Source organism: Nannobrachium achirus, assembly GCF_963921795.1.
Source record: "Nannobrachium achirus genome assembly, chromosome: 1".
Lineage (NCBI taxonomy): Eukaryota > Metazoa > Chordata > Actinopteri > Myctophiformes > Myctophidae > Nannobrachium > Nannobrachium achirus.
The window spans coordinates 79,969,102-79,994,260 of NC_137810.1; the positions used below are offsets into that span (position 1 = coordinate 79,969,102).

Genomic DNA, 25,159 nt, shown 5'->3' on the forward strand with positions numbered 1-25,159 from the left:
GGGTGGCATGCTTCACCAATCTTAGGCCTTTCATGGCGCCACCATGAGGCTGATTTGAACATTTTGTAGTGTAATTTGTTCCTTGGCCTTTTGCGAATGTGCGTGCACAATTTCATTACAATTGCACGCAATGTTTGATTTGAGGCATTTTGTTTGAAACGGATCAATCCTGCAAAGTTTGGAGGCCAATCTTAGCCAATCAGGATGGAATATTTAATACAGGACAGATCCGTCTTGATCATATGACTGTGGAGATACTGTGTACTGAGTTTTGTTCATTTTGGGTAAAATCTGAAGGAGTAATATCCAAAAATGTGTCTTACATAAGTCGGCCTCCAGGTGGCGCTATAAAAGGCTGATGTGAAAAAAAAAAGATTCCTTGGCCTATAGGGAGTGCGCTTACAAAGTTTGAAACTGATCGGTGGAGTTATAGGTAAAACCACGAATTGGCCTGTTATAGCGCCACCATGAGGCTGATTTCAAAAATTTGAAGTGGCATTTCTTCCTCATCCTAGTGGGAATGTGTGTGCGCGATTTCATGTTAATTGCACTCTGCGTTTGTGATTTGAGGCATTTTGTCCAAAACGGACCAATCTTACAAACTTTGAAAGCCAATCTCAGCCAATCAGGATGGAATATGGACAATCAGAGAGATCCATGTAGATCACATGACTGTAGAGATACTGTCTACCGATTTGCGTGATTTTTGGACAAAATCTGTAGGAGTAGTGTACAGAAATGTGTTTTGCAAACATTGGCCTCATGGTGGCGCTAGAACAGGGCAATTTGAAAAATGTGGGGCAGATGTTCTGAACTGGCATCCAGGGAGTGTGTGTGCTCATTTTGGCAGCGTCCGAGCCAACGGCGCCGGAGATTAGCTGGTAACAAACTCGGAGGACGGACGCACGGACGCACGGACGGACGGACGGACGGACGGACGGACGGACAGGGGCGAAAACATACTCTCCCTCAGCCTTCGGCTGGTGGAGACAACTACACTCGGCTGGGCGCAGCCATGTTTCTTCTCTGGGCCCACACTGTCATGTGACTAGATTACGTAAACGTTGCAGTCAAGTGCGCAAAAACAAATCCGCCCGGCCCTTCAAAATAATAGCGGCGGCCTACTAAGGAAGCGACGCGGCACCAAGGCACCAAGGCACCAAGCATCACTTCAAAGTAAAAGGCAGTAGAAGTGTTAAGACATCCAGGGACGGGACGCGTTATTTGGAATCACACCACAGCTCCAGGAGGAGCCTCTCGTTTCACCAGCGTTACGTCGGCAGGCAGGGTTAGGTTTAGGCATAGTTTTACAGAGGTTAAGGTTAGGGTTAGGGTTGGAGTTAGGCATAGTTTTACTGGGGTTAAGGTTAGGGTTAGGGTTAGGGTTAGGCATAGTTTTACTGGGGTTAAGGTTAGGATTAGGCCATTAGGGTTAGGGTTAGACATAGTTTTACTGGGGTTAAGGTTAGGATTAGGCCATTAGGGTTAGGGTTAGACATAGTTTTACTGGGGTTAAGGTTAGGGTTAGGCTGTTAGGGTTAGGGATGGGTATCGTTAAGATTTTAGCGATTCCGATTCCGATTCCGATTCCGGTTCTGCTTATCGATTTGATTCCTTATCGATTCTCTTATCGATTCTCAGCCCCCTCGCCATGCTGGGGGCTGGTCAGAAATAGTGGCCAATAGTCTTTTCTACCTCCTCCACGAGTTTAGTTTAGTTTAGTTTAAGATTTAAATCTTAAGATTTAAGATTTAGATTATTCCCCATATACAACGGTGTTAGTTTGCAACAATGAGCCTACAGACAGTTTCTAGTTCTCAAATAAATAGACTTTGTTGTGCCATCAAAGCGGGATTTATTTGAAAACAAAATTTAAATTCAACTTCCCTTCCAACCGGAGGTGGCAAGGTGACCATGTGATAATCAAACACCTTGTTTCAACATAGTGTATTCCCCAAAGTCAAATACATTATTGTTTTAATATAGCTCTGTGTGTATATATCTTAAAAAAGTGTTAAGTGCCCTCAGCACCCCCCTTGCAGCACCCCTGTAGCCTAATCAGGGGCTGAAACACCCTCAGCACCCCCCTTCCAGGCTGTTCCAGCGCCCCTGTAGCCTACTCTATGTCGGTTGCGAAGCTCGCCGAAGATCGCGGAGCTGCTGCTGTACACAGCTAAAGCAGAAGCACTGTCTTCTACAGTTTGGATCAAAGGATTTACATACTTTTCTTTCTTGCACATGTGATTTATAGGGGAGCATTTAGCAACACGGAGCACATTGGACATGTAGCGCGTTTTGTAGTAAGAACGTGGGAGGCGGCGGCAGGCGGGCTTGCAAAACAAACTTTTTTGGGCACTCTAGCTCGGACACAGAACGGCGATAGACTTGTCCGTTCATGCAGTGAGCTTGAGTAACAACTTAACTAGGAAAGCTTACGCCTCATTATCAAAACATGAACATTCTCGTGAAATATACAGCCAGACTGTAGAACGCCTCTGTTTAGACAACATGTTGGCTGCGTCTAAACAAGGCAGTGCGTCGCGTGTGTGATGTCATCGCGCATATGCAGGAAACGATAGCAGAATCGTTAAGGACTTTGGCTAACGATTCCATGGAACCGAACCGATACCCATCTCTAGTCAGGGTTAGGGTTAGGGTTAGGGTTAGGCATAGTTTTACAGAGGTTAAGGTTAGGGTTAGGGTTAGGTTTAGGTTTAGGCATAGTTTTACAGAGGTTAAGGTTAGGGTTAGGGTTAGGGTTAGGTTTAGGCATAGTTTTACTGGGGTTAAGGTTAGGGTTAGGCTGTTAGGGTTAGGGTTAGAAATAGTTTTACTGAGGTTAGGGTTAGGGTTAAGGTTAGGTTTAGGTGGTCGGACCACACGGCAGCTCCGCGCGGTGCAAAAGGAGCGCTCCCTAGCTCCGGTTCAGCCAGTCAAAAGCTTCCATGGGCAGGGTTTGCCTGGAGCTGTGGTGTGATTCCTAATAACGCTCCAGGCACGTCTTAGCTTGTTCCCATGGTAACCAACAGCCAGCGCTCTACCACGGGGAAAAGAGGGAAAAGACTCAGTTTCCCATGATGCCTCGTGATGCCTCGTGTCAGGATATTCTGTCGTCCATTCACTTGTATTCATCATGGCTGCAGATTTGTTTTTTTATCTCAGAATCTTTTCACATATCGCACATTTGGTCCAAACGGCCTGTTTTCTATGGACCATAAGTTACACACGGATCATCGTGGTTGTATTTATTATTATTTTTTGCATGAAAGAAAATGCATTTGTCGGCCGTGATCGGAACCTCCCGTGCACATAATGGACACATGCTGTGTAAACGGAGCCCTCAAAAATCATGTAAAGACAACAGGAAAAAGCCTTGGCAGTAAATCTACAGTACATTAGTTGTGGAAAAAACTATGGCAGTCAAAGTGTGACGTATAGTGCTTGTACGCGATTACATACGCAATTCTTTTGGGGTGTTTTCACGTTACTTGAGTAAAACATATTGTTTATGTATTATATTGTGTGTGTGTGTGTGTGCGTGCGTGTTTGTGCGTGCGTGTTTGTGTGTACGCGCGTGTGTGTTTGTGCGTCAAAAGGAGCGCCAAACAGTTAACAAGGTATTGCTCAATGTCAGCCATTATAGGAAGCCGCTCAATTTGGAGGAGGCGTTTCCTCTACCCATGATTTATGTCCACTGTGTCTGACAAGCAGAGTTGGGTGTAACGCGTTACAATGTAACGCGTTACTGTAATAATACTACTTTTTTCGGTAACGAGTAGTGTAACGGTACTACTCCTCCGAAATAGTAATAACACTACAAATACTGCCTGGTCACGTTACTCGCTACTCGCTACTTTCGTGCCTGCAGTTCCTGCCTCTGCCTTCAGCAGGAACCGATTGTAAACATCACCACTTGTCTTTTAGAACATTGGAACTGTCATTTCACTAAAATAACTAACCAGAGAAAATTGGGTAATCAAACACAAGCGAGTCAGTGCAGCAGCAGGTCACGGTGACTTGCCTGCAATCAACAGTAGCAGGCACCCGACATTTGATAACAGTCACACTTATAGATTAATAAAAAGACTAAATACAACAAAACCCCCCACCAAGGAGATTTATAATATCAAGCAAAGAAATGAATTACTTTTAGGAAGAGAGAGAGAGAGAGAGAAGAGGAAAAAAAAGTCGCACTCTGTGGCAGGCAGCGCATATACGGTGCGCAAACCCGACAGTTGCTTTAACAACCTAGATTAATATCCTACATGTGATACAATAACCCAAAACCCCGAAATAAGCAAGCCAAAGGAATGAATTAGCCTACTAATCCATGTAGGCTGAGAGAGAGAGAGAGAGAGAGAGAGAGGGAAAGGGAAAGAGAGAAGCCAACTCTGACAAGTGAACTCACTCTGACATGATGTCCTTATGATGACGGAATAAATATAATCCTTAATCCTTATGCAAAAAACATTGGTGATATCTTGCTGTTTTAAGCATGAAGTTTCAGCAGCTATATAGGCTATAGCTATAGCCTAATCAGTTTGATACTGTTTGAACTATTTGAGCTGTAGCCAGGCCTACACAGTAAATCAATCGCCTCGTTGATCATTCTCCCCAGCTGCTATGCTGTGCTGCGCTCTGCTGGGGGAAAATCTCCACCAGCCAGGGTTAGGTTGTCCACCCCTGGCCTGTAAAATCCATAGGAGCCAAATGGAATGAAATCTGCTTAAACTTACTGACAAACGGATACAGAACCATATATAGGCTAATGTCAGGTGGATAAATGAATAAACTCATGAATGTATGGCAGCTGTTTTTTTTTTTGCTGCACAATGGGAGTCCTAAATTACAACAAGGCACTAGGGGCTCCGCAATAATTACATTATCATTTTTATTTATTGTTTTTATAATTATTATTATTATAATTAAACTCATTCAAATGACCACCAGTGAGCCCTGGGACTCATTTCATTGAACAATATAATGTATTGTATTAGATATTATTATATCTAATAAATATGAATACGTCTAATATATGTTGGCAATGCATCTCATACTTTTTTTATGGAGTAACGCAAAAGTAGTGAAACGAGTAGTGTAACTAGTTACTTTCTCCAGGGAGTAATGAAGTAGTGTAAGGCACTACTTTTTTCAAAGGTAATATGTAATATGTAGTGCACTACTTTTTTGAGTAACGGATCCCAACTCTGCTGACAAGTAGGTCAACCATACTGTATGTAACAATGATCTGCCATTTAGGCTCTTTGTAACTGGCTGTTCTTTCATAATACCTGACTGCACTGTCATTGTTTATGACCTTTTTACGAGGCATCCTTGTACTTCTGTTCATGTGGTCATACATAAACATTTCAAATGTGTGTGCATGTCAAGGCATTAACGAAAAAGTCGACAAGTCGACTGAGTCGACTTCATTACACAAGTCGACTCTCGAAGTCGAAGTTGAAAAAAAAAATCCTTTATATTTTTTCCTATCATTATTTTTGCTCCATGTGTGCGTCTGTACAGCATTCAAACAGTAGGATTGCATATTGTCAAGAACAGAATGATCCAATATTACAGTGCTACATTGCATTTGGTATAACATGGTTCTATCGTGAAAATAGCCGATCTACATGCTCACAACGCCTCGCGGGAGCATGTAGATCGGCTATTTCTACCTCTATGTATTTGACAATTTGGACAATGTTTAATTTGTAATTTTAGAGGTATTAAAAAATGCGAAGATATAAATACTTAAACTTTATGTTGGTTTGTTTACAGTTGAGTGAGAAGAAAACAATGTTTCACATTAAGTTAATCATCTGGGACCCCCCAAAATAATTGGGGGGGTCGTGTGTGATGTGATGACGTCATCAAACGATAAAGTTGACTTCAACTCAACTTTTTACCAAGTCGTTAATGCCGTAGTGTGTGTGTGTGTTTGCCTACAGAGGACCAGGTGCCCCACGGGTTCCCCACCATAGACATGGGCCCCCAGCTGAAGGTGGTGGAGCGAACGCGGACCGCCACCATGCTGTGTGCGGCCAGCGGCCACCCGGACCCCGACATCTCCTGGTTCAAGGACTTCCTGCCCGTGGACATCGACGGCGGCGACGGACGGATCAAACAGCTGCGCTCAGGTTAGCGTGGGGTGGCGGGGCCGGTTCCAGGCGCTTAGGGCCACGACCAATAAGGGGGCCACATCACAGGAAGAAGATTTTTCTATATATTGTTACTTTATGTCATGTATCCCCCATTCAAAAACTATTTAGTTAAACTATTTGAGTTACTAGGGCCCACCTTGGGCCCTAGTAACTCAGTCCCACCCCCCCCCTTGTGACGCCTGACTGTGCTCACAACGGGCGTTGTGAGCTTGTAGATCTGCTATTTTTGGCTAAAGTTCTCCGAATATGGACGCTAGGGTTCAAGTGGTTAATATAAAAAAGCAGGGAAAAAGCTTCTATCACACAAAGATTTGGAGGACCCCCTGTAGTAACTCTGAGGACACCCCCAGGGGTCCCGGACCCCCTGTTGAAGACCCCTGCCATAGGGTTCAATTCTGCAAACTTTCCTCTGGTTCTAGCTTTCCACAGCGCCCATAGTCCATTCACGCACACTGCGTAGTGGAGACAGGGCAGAGCTACAACAACAGGATGGACATTTTTTTCCTCTCGTTCTATTCACACACACATTTAGTCCATGGGCCATACTAGATGTCAGTATCCGAAAGGTGGCAAAGGATGCATTTTTGAAAAGCTCTATATCTGTAGATTATATTTTGGTAGGATGACCCTTTCTGAGACACAGCTAAATTGGTGTTATCAGCTGCTAGAGTTGGTGTCCCATTAACTTAAAGCTATACTGTGTAAGTTGCTAAACTAGTGGTCAGTAGCGGTATTGCTTTTTTCTGCCGTTTTTCGCCCGGAGTCGTCGCGGACCACCGCCGCGGACCACCGGAGCGGTGCCGCAAAACACCGCAACGATACAAATCCGTGGAGGGGTAGAACGCATGGTAGAAGGTAATTTTCTGGCCAAGATTTGGGGATTAAGAGGTTAAGAATCCTTCACCATGGTAAACACTGTAGCTGAGCGAGCTACTTCCTGAAGACATGGCAGATAAGCTGTGATTGGCCGGTAGTGTATCATGTGTGTATGATTCGCGATGTGATTGGCCAACGTATACAGATGATGCAGATGACGCTATTTTTTCGTGAAAACCGGACCCCGGCCAGGATCATAGAAAACATATAAAGAGAAGGCTTTAGAACAGGGATGTCAAACTCAAATGCACAGGGGGCCAAAATGTAATAAACTGGTACAAGTCGAGGGCCGGACTGGTTCAATGTTTATTTAAACGCAGGCTTGTGGTCACAAGCCCTCGATGCGTGCCAATGCAATAGCAGTGCATTGTGGGACTTGTAGTATTATGGTGGTGCGTGTGTTGCAGAGTGACACATTGCCTCAGCCTGATCAAAATTCCAATATTTCCCCCAGTCCATAGGGATATCCCTTTGATCTAATGGGTAAGATGTTGGACTTTCATGCGGGAGACCTTGGTTCGAATCCCAGGCATTGCATGTGCAATATACCAGTGGCCAGTGGGCCAGTTCTAATAGTAATTAAATATAATCCTGCGGGCCGAAGATAATTTGATCACGGGCCTGATTTGGCCCCCGGGCCTTGAGTTTGACATATGTGCTTTAGAAGCTAAAAATAACGGAGTGGGTGTTCTAAAACTTTAGCGATTTAACAGTTAGGACAATTTTAAGATTTGTTTTATAAAAAAAGTTACATGGTATAACTATAATATACAGGGGGAAAAAAAGCAAAAAAATAATCTGCTTCAAGTAGCATATGAGGGGTTAAACCAGGGGTTTTCCATGATTCTGAATACATTGCAAGCATCTGTTTTGCACGAAAAAACATTCCTTGGTCTAAAAACGGACCCACAAGACTATGGTTTAGCAGAGATGTAAAGAGTCTTTAGTCACGAGTCGAGTTGGAGTCACGAGTCTTTGATCTCGAGTCCAGTCGAGTCTGGAGTCTTTGGGGGGTCGAGACTCGAGTCGAGTCAAGTCTTTGATCTACGAGTCACAAGTCGAGTCACGAGTCACATATATATATATATATATATATATATATATATATATATATGTGATATATATATATATATATATATCACAGTCTTTGAGGGGCGAGTCCGAGTCGAGTGACTAGTCTCCAAAATCAACTCGAGTCCCCATCTCTGTGGTTTAGTGATGAAAAGTGATGAGTCATCAATTTTCACACTTTTGTGGGTGCCGTTTTAGCCCAAGGAATGTTTTTCGTGCAAAACAAATGCTTGTAAGCGATTCAGAATCATGAAAAAACCCTAGTTTGACCCCTCAAATGCTACTTAAAGCAGATTATTTTTTAGCTTTTTCCCCCCCTGTATATTAAAACACCTTCCAAGCCCCGGCAGAACCCCCTGAACCCCGGTACTGCCGTGCAATCAGCGTTTTATTTATAAACATGTTTTAAAAAAGCAAAGCACGAAATCATAACAACACAATCGGATCGCTCCGTGCAAGCCAGCAAACGGAGTTTTTTTTGTTGGCCAACCTTATTTTGATGGTCTAGAAGGCAGATCTCCTCCGGTCATTAACATGGAGCGATACGGGGAAAACAGCGATAATAAACAGCACCCAAAAATACAATCCGTCTTCTGTGCACGCACATCGATCTAATCCAATGCAATCCATTCATTCCGAAGGCTTGATTTCGTCTGTCGTCTGATGGAAAAAGACGAGAGGGTGCGCTAGCCAGCCTGCTCCATACAGATAACAAGGGGCCGTAATGGCCGCTCATGGACCCAGTGGCAGAGCCAGCCGATGACGTCATCACGTTTCTGACGTGATCCCATTGCACAAGGTCTCTTAAAGAGACAGAGCACGGCCGGCAACTGTATTTTTCAAAAGATTATGATTAATTTCATAAATTACGGGAAAGTACGGGAATAGACGATCGGCTAATTGGTGGTCGAGGCAAGTACGGGCAAGTGCGGACGGCTTTGAAGGTGTTAAGTTAATGGGACACCAACTCTAGCGGCTGATAACACCAATGTAGCTGTGTCTCAGAAAGGGTTATCATACCAAAATATAATCTACAGATATAGAGCTTTTCAAAAATGCATGGTAACCTTTGCCACCTTTCGGATACTGACATCTAGTATGGCCAATGGACTAATTCAGGGCCGGACTGGGACATAAATTCAGCCCTGGTATCTTGGCCCAGACCGGCCCACCACAACCGGTGCGAGCCAAACAGAAGATCAACAAGCACAATGCATCGAGGCAGCGGCCCGTTGTGGGCTTGTATGCTGTTAAATGTGTGGGTGGGATTCCTGGGCCACAGTAGCCTGTGATTGGGCTACTAGGCCAGTATTCAGATGATAGACAAACCAGTGGGCCAATCATATGATGTGTCTCTGCTCTGTGTGTAATCCACTTGTATAGTCGGCCCACCGAGCATGTCGTCGTTGTCGGGTGGAAACCTTGTATCTCTGTGTTTCAAATTTGTACGTTCTTTCGCAAAGTAAAGCCCTGCTTCATCATACAAGGACGTCGCACAACACAACGCCTCGCGTTGTGTGCTTGTAGATCGGCTGTTTTCACTAGTTTAAATCATTTTTTAAATGATAAATGCAACACCAACGGTTTTGGACGTACAAGGTTTTCACCCGACAACGACGATATGTATGCCATAAGCCCAGTCCACCCCTGCGCCCACGGCCACACACACACGCGCACACACACACACACACACACACACACACACACACACACACACACACACACACACACACACACACACACACACATGCAGCCTGATTCCAGAAACCAAATGTGTAGGCCTATATATGCCTTACTGGGCCATTTCTAAATGTTAAATTAACACTCTGGATTTTGCTGTGTGGTTAAAATCATTTCTCCAGGGGAAAGGGTTATCATACTGTAACGTCAGTGGTGGACAAAGAAGGCTACTCTACCCCAGTACACGTATTTCTCAACTACCATTAATGTTAATGTTAACTTTAGTATTCGAAAGCCCAAATTAGTACTTTCCTATACAGTATAGTATTCAAATATAAACATTCAAAAATGAGCTGATCTACAAGCTCACTATGCATGCAATCACAACACACCTTGGGAGCGTATAGATCGGCTATGTTTCAAGTAAAATTCAAGAAAACGTGGTCATTGTCCACCATTGGTTAGCATAGCATCACTTGTTACTGCTCCTCTCCTCTCCTCTCCTCTCCTCTCCTCTCCTCTCTCTCTCGTCTGTGGACTAATGCCCTCTCTCTAATCTTATTTGCATTCTAATTACCATACCAGGTGGCACTCCAATCCGAGGTAAGAGTGCTATATAGGCACGCCAAAACAAACGTCCAATCACCCCATGCCGCTTTATCGCCTACACTATTATGATCACGCCATCGCTTCTCCACCATCACCTCACCCATCCTCCTCTTCCTCACAGTGCTCCTCGATCTTCCTCTTTCCTGATCAGGGTCGTGCAGAGAATGTTAAGCCCATTCAGAAGGGGTACACAGTATTGTGTATTATTATGTTATGCTTTAGCTATTGGAAAATAGCAGATATACAAGACCCGATTCTATAAGTGTCTTTTGAATCCTTCATGTTTCTATGTCAGCAATCTGGTTAGCCATCGTCAAAGAAACGTCCTTTTCACTTAACTGGAGCTCAGTTAGTCTGAACTTGAAAGACTACTATGTCAGTGGTTCTCAAACTTTTTCATGTGAAGGACCCCCAAAATGATATTTATTTGGCCACGGACCCCCATCTCAAAATATTTAGTTCCAGGGACCCCCCAGAAGCAAAATTTGAGTTACGTGAGACGTTCGCTTTAAAAATACATATATTCAAAGATTTTCACACATTTTCACAACTTCAAAAATAGCAGATCTACAAGCTCGCAGCGCGCGCTGTGAGCTTGTATATCTGCTATTTTTCAACAGTTAAAGCATTCAATAATCCTACGCCTAAATAGGTTAAGCCCATTTTCCACTGCAGGGCCGAACCATAACTAGAAGCAGAACTTTCCAGAACCCAGAACTTTCAAGAACCTGTGAAGTTCTGGGACCAAGTTTCCATATAACCAGACCTAACCGGGAAGGTCCCATAGGTTCCTGGAGCTCAAGTTTAGTATTACACCAAGAGCAGGACCTAAAAAAAGGTTCCCAGAACCATGTTTAAAACTGGGCCGTGTGCTATGGTAACAAAAACATAGGTTCAGGTTCTGCCTTGTAGTGGGAAAAGGGGCTTTAGAGAGGCAGGGGCTGACATTTTTAAAAGAGCCTTTGGGTGGAAACATCGAAAATAGCCGACCTCGTCGGCTATTTTCAGTGCTTGATACCACACTGAACTGATCTTAGCGATCTTAGCGGTTTGACTCATATGGATATGAAGAATCAGCTGATGGTGAGAAAACGCTAATGTTACTGTCGCCAAATTAGTTACATTTTCGCTAGAAACAGACAGAATCAAATATTAGTGGCTGACTATCACAAACCATACAGAGCCACCTCCCCGCGGAGACCGTTTGTTTATTTTTGGACCACAATGCTTATATGAGGTGATTTTAAGATGACTCAATCATGTTATTCTCCATAGAGAAATTACTTCCGTGAACCGTGGAATGATCGAGTCCCGTCATTCACTGCTCTATTTCGGACGGGATAAACTGCCGATTTTGAACAAACACCAGACCAGAGAAGCAGTCCGCTCAGAGAGTGGGCGGGTCCATGGGCAGAGCCAGGGGCGCCACAAGGGGAGGAAAAGTGGGACTGAGTTACTAGGGCCCAAGTTGGAGGGGCCTTCATTATTTTAAACTTTAGCTATTGAAAAATAGCAGATATAGAAGCTCACTGTGAGCTGGTAGATCTGTATTTTTGAAAAGTTGTGAAAATGTGTGAATGAATGAATGAATGAATGAATGAATTAATGAATTAATGAATTAATGATTTATTTACGTGTCATGCCATCAATTTGGCCCATCCCATATGGGATTATATGACACCTTACACAAAAAGATGTCATTACACTGCCATCAACACAACAGTCCACAGTAAATGTACATACAGTATACACATGAACAAAATAAGAACAAACAAGACAATACTATTTTACATGTAAATGGCCCTCCTTCTCATTGACCAAGCCTTGTCAAGAAATGAAGCAAAAGAATAAATATCATGTTCAAAGAGTCGTTTTAGCTTCTCAGAGTCATCCAACCACACAAACTCATAATTTGGATCTACCATATTAAAGAGGCCTTGCCTAATAGAATTGTAGAACGGGCAGTAGAAAATAAAATGCATTTCATTTTCGGTAGCACTTTACAATAATGACCTGTTATAAATCATTTATAAACATTTATAAGCAGTTTGTAGATGAGTAATAATTATGAACAAACTGTTTATTGACATTTGTAAATGTTTACCTAAACATGTATAACTGTTTTAAACATCATTTACATGTTATTAGTAAGGTATTAGTAAGTAATAAACTAATCATGAATAAGCCATTTATACACATTCATAAATGATTAATAAATCATTTGTAACAATTATGCGTTATTTATATGCTATTTGTAGATAAGTAACTAATCATTTACAAGCTATCTGTATACCTTGTAAAACATTCCTAATATATCTATAAATCATTAGTAGATGTTATCAAGAGCCCTAATGTAAGGTCGCAAGTTACTATGAAAACCTCCAACGGCTGTCTGTCAGTCCCTCAGTCAGTCTGTCCGTCACGTCACACTTTTGGTCCTGCTCTAATCTCCGGCACTGTTGCCCCTATCCATGCCAAACTTTGTACACACACTCTTTGGCTGTCTGTTAATGTGGCCTCCGAGTTTGTTCATGGTTAACATATGCTTTGTAAAACATTCCTTTAACATCTATAAATCATCAGTAGATTGTAAATGATTAGTTACTTATCTAAAAATAGCATATAAATGATGCATAATTTTGGTTACAAATGATTTATTTAAGCAATATTACACAAGAGGGCAACAACTGTTGCCCTTAAAAAAAACACGTCAACTTCATTTCATTGTAATTAAGATATTCGATAGGAATTTGTAATTTTTTAATGCCACATTTACCTACTATGTCCCTGAACGTCACATGAAAACCGCTAGCCTAGCCGCCAAGCATAGTGTGGGGAGAGAGGCGCGCTTGCTGTCTTTCGTGACCAACGCAGCTGATTTCTTTACTTGATGAGAGACAGTGCATCTGTGCTTGTTATATGCACGGTTGGAGAGCCTGTTTTCCATTGAGAGCCCGACTACCTGTTGTATAATAATCATTTACGAATGTATATAAATGGTTTATTCATGATTAGTTTACTACTAATACCTTACTAATAACATGTAAATGATGTTTAAAACAGTTATAAATGTTTAGGTAAACATTTGTTCACAGGGTTTGTTAATGTTTATTACTCATCTACAAACTGCTTATAAATGTTTATAAATGATTTATAACAGGTCATTATTGTAAAGTGCTACCGTTCAAGGTTGTACTTTATTGTCACGTCTTTTGTACAGGTACATAAGAGTAAAACATATTTTTGTTCGGCATCCTTACAGACAATGCAGTGATATATACCGGTATATACAATAAAGCAGAACAACAGAAAACAACACATCTAAAGATAAAATAATAAGTAATAATGACTTAGGAAAGAAAGAGAGTGCAAAAGCAAAAGAGCAAAGAGAATGAGAAAAACATCTCAGCTGTACATGTGCATAAAGTTTGGTGTATTTTATACACCAATGGCATTTTTTTCCCCTGTAGTAGCTACTGTACTGTAACTTTTTGTAAACAACTTCACAGTGTGTTCTATGTGCAACAGATCGGTATAATTGAAAACTTCACAGTATATTCATGTAGGCTACAATAGGTGCAGATCAGCTCACAGTATCTAGTACTGTAGGTGAGGCTCGAGCATATGAAAGGGAAGAGTGAGGGACGAGTGAGGGGCTGTTCTGAGTGTTAATTTAATTCTGTAGCGCAGGGGTTTTCAACAGGGGTTCCGGGACCCCAGAGTTACTAACAGGGGGTCCTCTAGTTATTTTAAATGAACAACTTGAACCCTCGTATGATGTATCCCTATTCTGGGGTGAACCTTAGCCAAACAATAGCTGATCTACAACCTCTCAACGCCTCTCAACACCTCTCAACGTCTCAGCGCTGAGGCGCAGCGCAAGTAGATCGGCTATTTTTGGCAAATAGGTTTGGTGTAGAGGTAAACCAAAAGAGGAGATGAAACTGACTAAGTATGGACGATTTAAAGGGGTACTGTCACCTAAAGGGGTTGAGGGGCAGATTACACTGTGACATGGGCTTCTCTGAAAACGGTCTGAAACAGTCTGAAGCTCATGTCACAGTGTAATCTGCCCCTCGCCCCCCAAAAACAGCTGATCAGTAGAGTAAGTAGTCATACAGTCAGGCTATACAGACAATTAATTTGATTGGCTTATAATTTGGACGAGTGAGGGACGAGTGAGGGGGTGTTCGCGATTCCTTTTGCCCTGGACCGTTCTCGTCTTTGACAGTTTGTTCATGTGCCTGATTGTTTGTGGAAAGAAGCTTTTTTGCAGTATTCTTTGCTTTTTTGCTATTAGCTTTGAGACTGCGTAGTCGTTTTCCATGCGGCAACATCAACACTCCAAGTAAATGGTGTCCAAGTAAATAAAGTAAAGAAAGAAAGAAAGAAAGAAAGAAAGAAAGAAAGAAAGAAAGAAAGAAAGAAAAAAAGAAAGAAAGAAAGAACGAAAGCTCAGACGGTGTACGTTAAAGAGAAAAAAAGATGAACATTATCATTCTAACACAATACACAGCACTGTGATTTGGAGGAGCCATATTTTACATACATGCTGCATACTGAACCCCACGTGCGTGCCTGTGTGAGTTAGGGCATTAACGAAAAAGTCGACAAATCAACTGAGTCGACTTCATTACACAAGTCAACTCAAGTCAACTTAATTTGTCATTGCGACCGTCAGGGAGCAGTTTACTATGAAAACCTCCACCGGCCGTCCGTCCGTCCGTCGGTCGGTCACACGTCACACGTCACACCTTTGCCCTGCTCATATCTCCGCATCAGTATATAGGGCTTGTTTGTTTATTGTATGACATCACGCCACATCATCAGTATATAGGGCTTGTTTGTTTATTGTATGACATCACGCCACATCATCACCTGTGGACTCTGTGATGTCATCGTATCTCCATATATGGCCATCTCCGTATATGGAGATATAAGTCGTCCATGCCCAAGTATGGGCTGGTGAGGTCAGACTTTGTGTGATGCGTAGGTTATCTCCATATATGGAGATTCAACATTCCAGGCAATGCTCTCTTCCCTGGTGAGAATTGCCCCTTTATATAGGGCTTGTTTGTGTATTGTATGACATCACGCCACATCATCAGCTGTGGACTCTGTGATGTCATCGTATCTCCATATATGGCCATCTCCGTATATGGAGATATAAGTCGTCCATGCCCAAGTATGGGCTGGTGAGGTCAGACTTTGTGTGATGCGTAGGTTATCTCCATATATGGAGATTCAACATTCCAGGTGTAACTATGGCTGCCCGTATGACGTGAGAGGTGGAGGTTGTGATATTTGTGGAGATAAGCGACCAACGGTCGCTTATCTCCCGATTAGGGAGTCTTACTGGTTTTATTAGACCGTCAGGGAGCAGTTTACTATGAAAACCTCCACCGGCCGTCCGTCGGTCGGTCACACGTCACACGTCACACCTTTGCCCTGCTCATATCTCCGCATCAGTATATAGGGCTTGTTTGTTTATTGTATGACATCACGCCACATCATCAGCTGTGGACTCTGTGATGTCATCGTATCGCATCAGTATATAGGGCTTGTTTGTTTATTGTATGACATCACGCCACATCATCAGCTGTGGACTCTGTGATGTCATCGTATCTCCATATATGGCCATCTCCGTATATGGAGATATAAGTCGTCCATGCCCAAGTATGGGCTGGTGAGGTCAGACTTTGTGTGATGCGTAGGTTATCTCCATATATGGAGATTCAACATTCCAGGCAATGCTCTCTTCCCTGGTGAGAATTGCCCCTTTATATAGGGCTTGTTTGTGTATTGTATGACATCACGCCACATCATCAGCTGTGGACTCTGTGATGTCATCGTATCTCCATATATGGCCATCTCCGTATATGGAGATATAAGTCGTCCATGCCCAAGTATGGGCTGGTGAGGTCAGACTTTGTGTGATGCGTAGGTTATCTCCATATATGGAGATTCAACATTCCAGGTGTAACTATGGCTACCCGTATGACGTGAGAGGTGGAGGTTGTGATATTTTTGGAGATAAGCGACCAACGGTCGCTTATCTCCCGATTAGGGAGTCTTACTGGTATTTATTGCGACCGTCAGGGAGCAGTTTACTATGAAAACCTCCACCGGCCGTCCGTCCGTCCGTCCGTCCGTCCGTCCGTCCGTCCGTCCGTCGGTCACACGTCACACGTCACACCTTTGCCCTGCTCATATCTCCGCATCAGTATGACATCACACCACATGTGTACACAAACCTTTGTGTACGTTGCTGTGGCAACAGTCTGTTGTTGCTGGTCTGTTAGTGTACGTTAGCAACCACCTTAGCAACCATGGTTTTACCCTAGCAACCAACTGTTTACCCTAGCAACCAACTGTTTACCATAGCAACCAGATACGCAGAGCAGGGATCTCCATATATGGGCATAAACAGGTGACATCACACTGATGTCAGATACTCAGAGCAGGGATTTCTCCATAATATATGGGCATAAAAGGGATTCTGTTAGGGATCTCCATATATGGGCATACAAGGGATTCTGTTAGGGATCTCCATATATGGGCATAAAAGGGATTCTGTTAGGGATCTCCATATATGGGCATAAAAGGGATTCTGTTAGGGATCTCCATATATGGGCATAAAACGGATTCTGTTAGGGATCTCCATATATGGGCATAAAAGGGATTATGTTAGGGATCTCCATATATGGGCATAAAAGGGATTCTGTTAGCTGTTAGTGATCTCCATATATGGGCATAAAGGGATGCTGTTAGGGATCTCCATATATGGGCATAAAAGGGATTCTGTTAGGGATCTCCATATATGGGCATAAAAGGGATTGTATCCCAGATGATGCCCTGTTAGGAGATCCACACTAACAGAATCCATATATGGTCCTACCGACAGCTGCTATAAGCCAACCCTGACGATAAGGTCTGAGTCGAAGAAATGCTTCTTTCCTGGCAAGAATTGCCCCTTTATACTGTAGGGCTCGTTTGTGTATTGTATGACATCACGCCACATCATCGGCTGAGGACTGTGTGATGTCATCATATCTCCATATATGGAGACATAAGTTGCTCATGCCCAAATATGGGCTGGTGAGGTCAGACTTAGTGTGATGCGTAGGTTATCTCCATATATGGAGATTCAACTTCAATGAGTAACCATGGCAAACTGTCAACTGCCCGTATGTCTTGATAATTGGTAAAACAAACTTTTGGCCTATTTGTGGAGATAAGCGACCAACGGTCGCTTATCTCCCGATTAGGGAGTCTTACTGGTTAAAAAGTCCTTAAAGATGGGGTGCCATGATTTTCCCCCTCTATAAAACATGATTATCTACTATTATGATTATACTAGGAGGAAGAATTTTTCTAAAAAAGTGTACAGAAAGAGTTAAAATTATGTTTTTATGTGGCCACACCCACCAGTTCATTGGTGTGCGTGGTTGTCATGGTGGGTGGTGACCCAGCTGAAGTTAGCCACACCCACATGTGTTGGGTGAATGGTAATTAGGGGAGGGGTTGATTCTACGATGTAATAAGTATGGGTGTTTTTGGAACGGCACGTCTGACCCAGCAGGTGGCATCCTCCAGCTAAAAACCCAAATAAAAAGAGAATGCATAATTGCTCATAACAACCACACCAGGGGGTCTAATGAAGTACTGTCAACCTCTTAGACACATGAAAACCAGAAAAAGTACAAAACTATGGCACCACCTCTTTAAATTGTCACTTTAGAAATGTGAAGATACCCTCTATACACTTACATTTTGTGTTGGTTTGTTTACAGTGTGAGAAAACAATGTTTCACATTAAGTTAATCATCTGGGGACCCCCCAAAATAACTGGGGGGTCGTGTGTGATGTGATGACGTAATCAAACAATAAAGTCGACTTCAACTCAACTTTTTTACTGAGTCGAGTCGACTTGCCAAAAAATCACAAGCCGTTAACGCCCTAGTGTGAGTGCGTGTGGGCGTGCCTGTGTGAGTGCGTGTGTCCGTGCGTGCACGTTAGCATATGGAAGCACATCAGAGACAAAGTCCCTTGGATGGCTGCCCCCAAAAGTCTAGTATCTCTGCTCTCGTTCCATAGGGATATCCCTTTGGAGTGATGGTTAAGTTATTGGACTTTCACGCGGGAGACCTGGGTTCAAAGCCGGGTGGGCTCCGTTACATTGGTGCCGTGACCCGGATTCGGGCTTCCCCGTAGGAGGAGGTCAAAGGGGGGTGAGTGTGGCGGAGAGAGTCACAGCCCCAGCCTGAACCATCACAAGTCTAGTATCTGCTCTCGTTCCATAGGGATATCCCTTTGGAGTGATGGGAGACCCGGACGGGAGACCCGGGTTCAAAGCTGGGTGGGGAGGTTCGGATCAACTCTGTTACATATATATATTTATTTTATTTTATTTTTATTTCGTTTTTGTTCCAGCTCTTAATCCATTTCATGATGCATTTCAGTAGTACTTCTTGAAATATGTATTTATTTTTCTTTCATGTTATTTTGTTGTTTTTAATCTTTGTCTAGCGATCGCTGGCAAATAAGCATGACGTTCACCATTTTCAGCAAATTAATAAAGTTGCATTGCGATACAGTCATCATCATCATCTGTCTAAATAGAGAGGCAATGAACACCTAACGATTGTACGAATGCTTTACATTATTTACTTTGAATGCACTACGGAACAGCGTTGCTGCCATGCTAGGGGAAAAAAAGTCCCTTCGCCTTACATCGTGAATGTTTCTTGTTATAACAAGCTATTTTTTTATGTTTCAACAAGGTAATACATTGTTAAAATGTGAAGTGTTTGATGTCATTTTGTGAAATGTTTTATCTTGTTATAATGTGATACTTCGTCAAATTGTCATTAACATTTATTATTTGGGCTACTTTGGCACGTAGCCCATGTGCCAACGTTTATGTGCGGAGCCAGAGAGATAAAAGATAAACATTTCGGGCAATATACTTTAATTCATCCTAATATAACATGAAACATTTCACATTTTGCCAAGAATAACGTCTTTCACGTTATCAGAAAATCAAAAGTTGCCACATTATACTGTGAATCGCTCGATGTTCTAACGTGATATGGGACTTTGATTGTCTTTTCCCTGTCATGCAGGGACGTGCTGGGCCCCTGATTCAGCCCGGGAAAAAGAGTTGCACGCTATAGAGAGAGATCTCTCTCTCTGTAAATGGCCAAATGTAGTTCTAAGAGCGGCCATTTCTTGGGTAAACACAGCCTTACACAGGTGTTCTGATTAGACAATAGCATTAGTTCTATGCAATCAAACAATTGAAACACCTGTGTTTTGACCCAAGAAATGGCCGCTAAGGACTACAATGACGTAGCCGCTGGCACACACTATAGCGCTGCTGCTACTCAAAGATTTACCATTTCAGATCATAACAAGCGACAAGCCAGTGGGCCAATTCAGGCTTTTGCAAATCCCGCCCCATTCTGCCCTGTTACTATGCTGGGACATTAACCCTGGGCAGATTGTTTTTATAGTGGCAGTGAATGGGATTTTTTTTTTTTTTTCATAGCCTCATTATTGCAATTTAAAGTATCAAAGGAAAAACATCTAGGTGATATTAATAAAAAGGGAAGACAAAGGTACAGTAGTTACATTGCAAAACAGGGGGTTTCCACGAAAATAAATGTTTTAATTTGTTTAATCCCAGTGGGACAGAATCACTATTGCAGATTCTTTTATAGTGGAAGTGGATGGGATTTTTTTTTTCATCATAGCCTCATTACAGCTATATAAAGTACCAAAAAAAACACATCTACGTGATATTAATAAAAAGGGAAGAAAAAGGTACAGTAATTACATAGCAAAACAGTAATTTTCCCCCGAAAATATATGTTTTAATTAGTTTAATCCTCTGGATCAGAGAGAGAATAGAAATAGAAAAAGAAAGCGCATTGCATCTTGGGTAGGAAGAGGAGAACTATAATCTGTTCTCCTCACATAATAGGCTGGCTTTTCGTAATTCTGCCCATTTAAAATATAATATATGTATCCAATCGTAACTAGTTAGACCATTGATAAGGTCCATGTGAACTAGTTTGTTGAAGCTTATTCATTATGATGAGCGAGATCGCCCCCTACTGCCGCAGCCGTACTGGACGAAGGTCGTGCTCCGCACTGCGGACAGTTGCTGAAAGCCTGAAACAACATTCTCCACTGCACAAACTCCACCCCCGATAGCAAAAAGTGAATGGTTTTTTCTGGTTGGCCAGTCAGGGAGTCTCAGGGACCAATCAGAAGGCTGACAAACGGTGAATTACATGAGTTATATTTCGTAGTTGTCGGGTGGAAACCGTGTATGTCCAAAACCATTTGTTTAGTATGTATCATTTAAAAAATGATTTAAACTAGTGAAAACAGCCGTTCTACAAGCACACAACGCCTCGCACCGCGAGGCGGGGCGTTGTGTGCTTGTAGATCTGCTGTTTTCACTACTTTTGTGCGACGGCCTTGTATGATGAAGCAGGGCTTTGCTTTGCAAAAACAATTATAAATTTGAAACTTGGAGATACGAGGTTTCTGCCCGACAGTGACGATTTACTTTATTGGCCGCCTAGCCCCCAAAATGGAATGAAGGCCTAGATTTTATTTTTAAATTGTTTTCCTAATGGCCGGCCTGGACGGCCAGGAATGAACCGGCCGTTCGGGAGTTGTCCCGCTTTTCCCAATGGCCAGCATGTCCCTGCTGTCATGGCAGCAATATGCTTCCGACAATAAATGCTGTATTGAGGACAGGTAAGTTGCTCTGGGGCAGTTGAATGTAAAGAATGGTTTTCCAGACCATTTGAAGAGCAACAGAACTGGTCCACTTTGTTTGGTTCTCTAAAACAGTGTTTCTCAACCACTGTGCCTGGGGACCTTTGGTGTGCCCCTGAGAAGGGTCAAGTGTGCCCCTTGGAACTGCCAGTATTGTATTTATCATTTTAAAAATGATTTAAACTAGTGAAAACAGCCGATCTACAAGCACATCTGCTGTTTTCACTATACTGTTGTGCGATAGATAGCCTTGTATGATGAAGCAGGGCTTTACTTTGCGAAGAAACGTACATATTTGAAACTTGGAGATACAAGGTTTCTGCCCGACAGTGACAATATTTACACCCCTGTATTATGTTGGTGTGCCCATGGATTCTTGGGACATGAAAAGTGTGCCTATGCAGACAAAAAGGTTGAGAAACACTGCTCTAAAATGCAATGCACACCAACAATAGCCATAACCACAATGATGTGAGCATAATGTTCCAACACCCTGCAAATTTAGATGGGTTTTGATTGGCTATCGGTGATATAATCAAATCATTCTTAAAGTCATACTGTGTCATATAAATGTTATGACCACTCCATGGTCATTACAGCCTCTGTCTATGTTCTCTTAGAACTGCAATTCCCAGAATTAATTTTCAAAAAACCAGAGAAGTACTGATCCAAAACGCATGCTGCCATGGTTTTGGAAAGCAATTATTATTAATTTAAGTCATTATTATATTATCATATTGCATTATTTTGTTGCTGTTTTAACTTCTTATGTTTTAGTTTTGATTTGTTTTTATAAATGAATGTCCTACTTCTTTCTTCATACTCTAGTGTCACATAAAAGTGGCAAAACATTGCTGATGTACCAGCGTGTCTCGTTGGAACATTCTTGTAGATCAGGGGTTCCCAAACTTTTTTGTCTCAGGGCACTCCATGAATATTGTTTTAATCCTAGGCACCCCTACATTATCATTTTCACTCCCAGCACCTTATATTTATAACATATCGTCGTTGTCGGGTGGAAACCTTGTATGTCCAAAACCGTTCGTTTTGTATTTATCATCTAAAAAATGTACTAAACTAGTGAATTGCATTGCGAGGCATTGTGTGCTTGTAGATCGGCTGTTTTCACAGGTTTTGTGCGACGGTCTTGTATGATGAAGCAGGGCTTTGCTTTGTATGAATGTTAAATTAGATAAATAAATACATGTCCATGCATTTCCAGTGCCAAGCTTCATTTTGGCCACAATAAGACATTGTATTCAGTCTAAGTTGTCTAAAAACACATGTTTGTATGGCTATTGTTAAAAATAAACTAGTGAACAATTATAATCAAATATTTTAATTAGATAGGTTACACTGTATGACTTTAAAGTGATTCCAACGTTGTGATATTGTTCGCCACCGTACAGTCGAGGCATGAACTGTGCATCCAAAAATAACGTATCATTATAGTCATAGTTGTCGTTAGTTTTGTTTGAATTTGTTTCTAAAGTGGATTAGTTCGTTTATTTTGTTTGTTTGAAAGGCTCTCCGACCACCAAACTTTGTCGGAGAGTTCCGACTTTCCCATGTGCAGCTTTCCGAAACACTAATTCGGGGTAATGCTTTTCAGAAATTGCAAGTCATTTTGTAGTTGAACCGGACCTTTCCGACGAAAAGTTTGGTGGTCGGAGAGAGAGTACGGACAGGCCTTTGGTTATATTTTTGTTTGTATTCGTTTTTGTGTTTCTGAAATATGGCCAGGGGTGAGTTTCAACAGGGTCAGAAAAGAAATAGCAAAAATAGCAGACCTACTAGCCCACAATTCGTCCCATTGACCATATTCACACCGGGGCCATCTTGGATCACATGACCACATAGGGTGGCAAGACGTCTGAGCCTGCATTACAGACCATTGTGAACAATGGAGCGATGGTCCCAAAATATGAGTTTCGTTCCGTTTGGTCAAATTTCTTTTGACCAAATTGACAAATGGGCAGATGAAAACATCAACATCCCCAAAAGGATTCCAAAGAAGGATTACAGTAACTTGATTGAATGGTAGATCCTTAGGCGATTCTAGCCTCTTCTAGCAGGGAGTGCAAGACAGGCCGGGTTGCGCTCCGCTGAAGCACTCACGACAGGTATTTACAAATGACAACAAAATAGTAAAAAAATAAAAGGCCTGTCTTTTCTGCACCCTTTTCTCCCCCATCACTCGGGTGACTGAAAAAAATCACTTCCACTCTGACTGCATTTATCAGTCAAATTGACAGTCAAATTGGCTCTCCTGGGCAAAAAGGGAGAGAATTTGCCTGTCAATTTGACTGATAATTGCAGTCAGAGTGGTATAAATGTATATTATTTTCAGAAGGGGGAAAAAAAACGAGAACATATGTCTTGAGTATTTAGGAAAAGTCATGGAAGGGGAAATTTCTGAGACCTTCACAGGGAGAGTTATTGCACTTTCTGTCTAGGTCATCCTCAGACGAGCCTTCCATCGTCGCTTCCAGTCATCCCGGTTCTCCATACATCTGGCCAGCTCGTTGGTGCTTTGTGCTCCTACGTCTACGACTTTGCAATCTCAAAATCTGTCAAAATGACCAGTTAGTCACCCATGTGCTATAGAATGGCCTGTGGGTACATCCACGATATAGGTTGCAAGACTTGCTATTTGTGCAGTGCTTGCTCCGCCTCATATTAACTATTTGTTAACAACAAATAAAACAATGTTTCAGGGAAACAACAGCAGCTAGAAGTTGCTCATATCTACGTACAGCTAACTGACATTATGGCAATTAATGTTAACATTAATTAATCGCATTAATTAATGATCAGAATCACGATACAGTAAGTTAATAGGATGGCGGAGCAAGCACTGCACAGATACTGTATTAATTAAGTCTTTGTACACAGTAACGTTGCAACCATAACTTACCTTGAATACCGTGGATGTACCCTTAATGTTGATGTTGTCATCTGCCCATTTGTCAATTTGGTCAAAAGAAATTGGTTGAACAGAACTCTTATTTTGGGACCATCGCTCCATTGTTTACAATGGTTTGTAATGCAGGCTGCCACCCCATGTGGTCATGTGATCCAAGATGGCCGCGGTGCTGTAGCTCTGCTACTTTTGCTATTTGGATTTATTTTTTAAACAAAGATTAACATGAAGAACATCTTCTCCACCATTGGTTAGTTTTAGTTAGTTTTGCAACATCAAACAATTTCAGTCAGTCATCGATTTTTGTAGTTTTTCTGTTTTTATTTCATTTAGAGGACGACTTCACCCATGTTCAAAAACAATGATGAGAATCGGTCCCCAATGTTTTAAGGTAGCCAGTGTTCTTGTGTAAAGAAAAAATAACATCTTAAAGGGATATTCCTCTTTAAAAAACATGTTAATTTTATCGTGAACACCCTGAACAGATTTTAACACAATGGAAGCCAAGGTTTCTAACATTTCTAGCTGTTGCTGGTGCCGCCGTTCACTTACGCTTTATTTTGAAGAGCCTCGGAAGCTTTGTGCGTGTGCATGTGAGTGTCCACTGACGATTGAGGAAGATAATCCATTTGTTTACAAACGCTCGCGAAACTAAAATCCAAACCGCGGCCGACCATCGCGTTATAGTGTCGCCGTGAAAACAAGCAGATCTCTGCTTCCCTGGCATTCTTTGCACCTTATTCAGAGATACAGCTGTTTTTATGTTTCAGCATAGAATAGGATGTCAATGCAGCCTAGACGCACCATTTCGCTTCTGTGCGCGTCATGTTATGACATATGCACCAGCGTCTCTCACAGGGTACACAGGACGGATGCAGCTCCATGTAACAAAGTTAACCCTTTGTATTGTTGAGAGATGAGACAACTGAGTTTTGGCACAGCGACCTCCAGTGGCCTTGTCTCGTTACTGAACGAGTTTGGCCCCTTGGGTGTTAATGAGCTTGATTCAATATTTAGATATTGAAAGTGGAATATCCATAAT

At 42.2% G+C, this 25,159-nt stretch overlaps 1 protein-coding gene across 1 annotated transcript in view; it reads left to right on the forward strand.

The window, feature by feature from the left end:
• The window catches only part of ptprfa (protein tyrosine phosphatase receptor type Fa), a gene marked incomplete at its 5' end in the record, with an annotated part of 370,668 nt that overhangs the window by 62,551 nt on the left and 282,958 nt on the right, over positions 1-25,159 (forward strand). The window contains 2 exons of the mRNA XM_080720119.1: positions 5,952-6,140; positions 10,377-10,394. Coding sequence (XP_080576245.1) covers positions 5,952-6,140; positions 10,377-10,394 — 207 coding nt within the window. The remainder of the gene's footprint in view (positions 1-5,951; positions 6,141-10,376; positions 10,395-25,159) is intronic.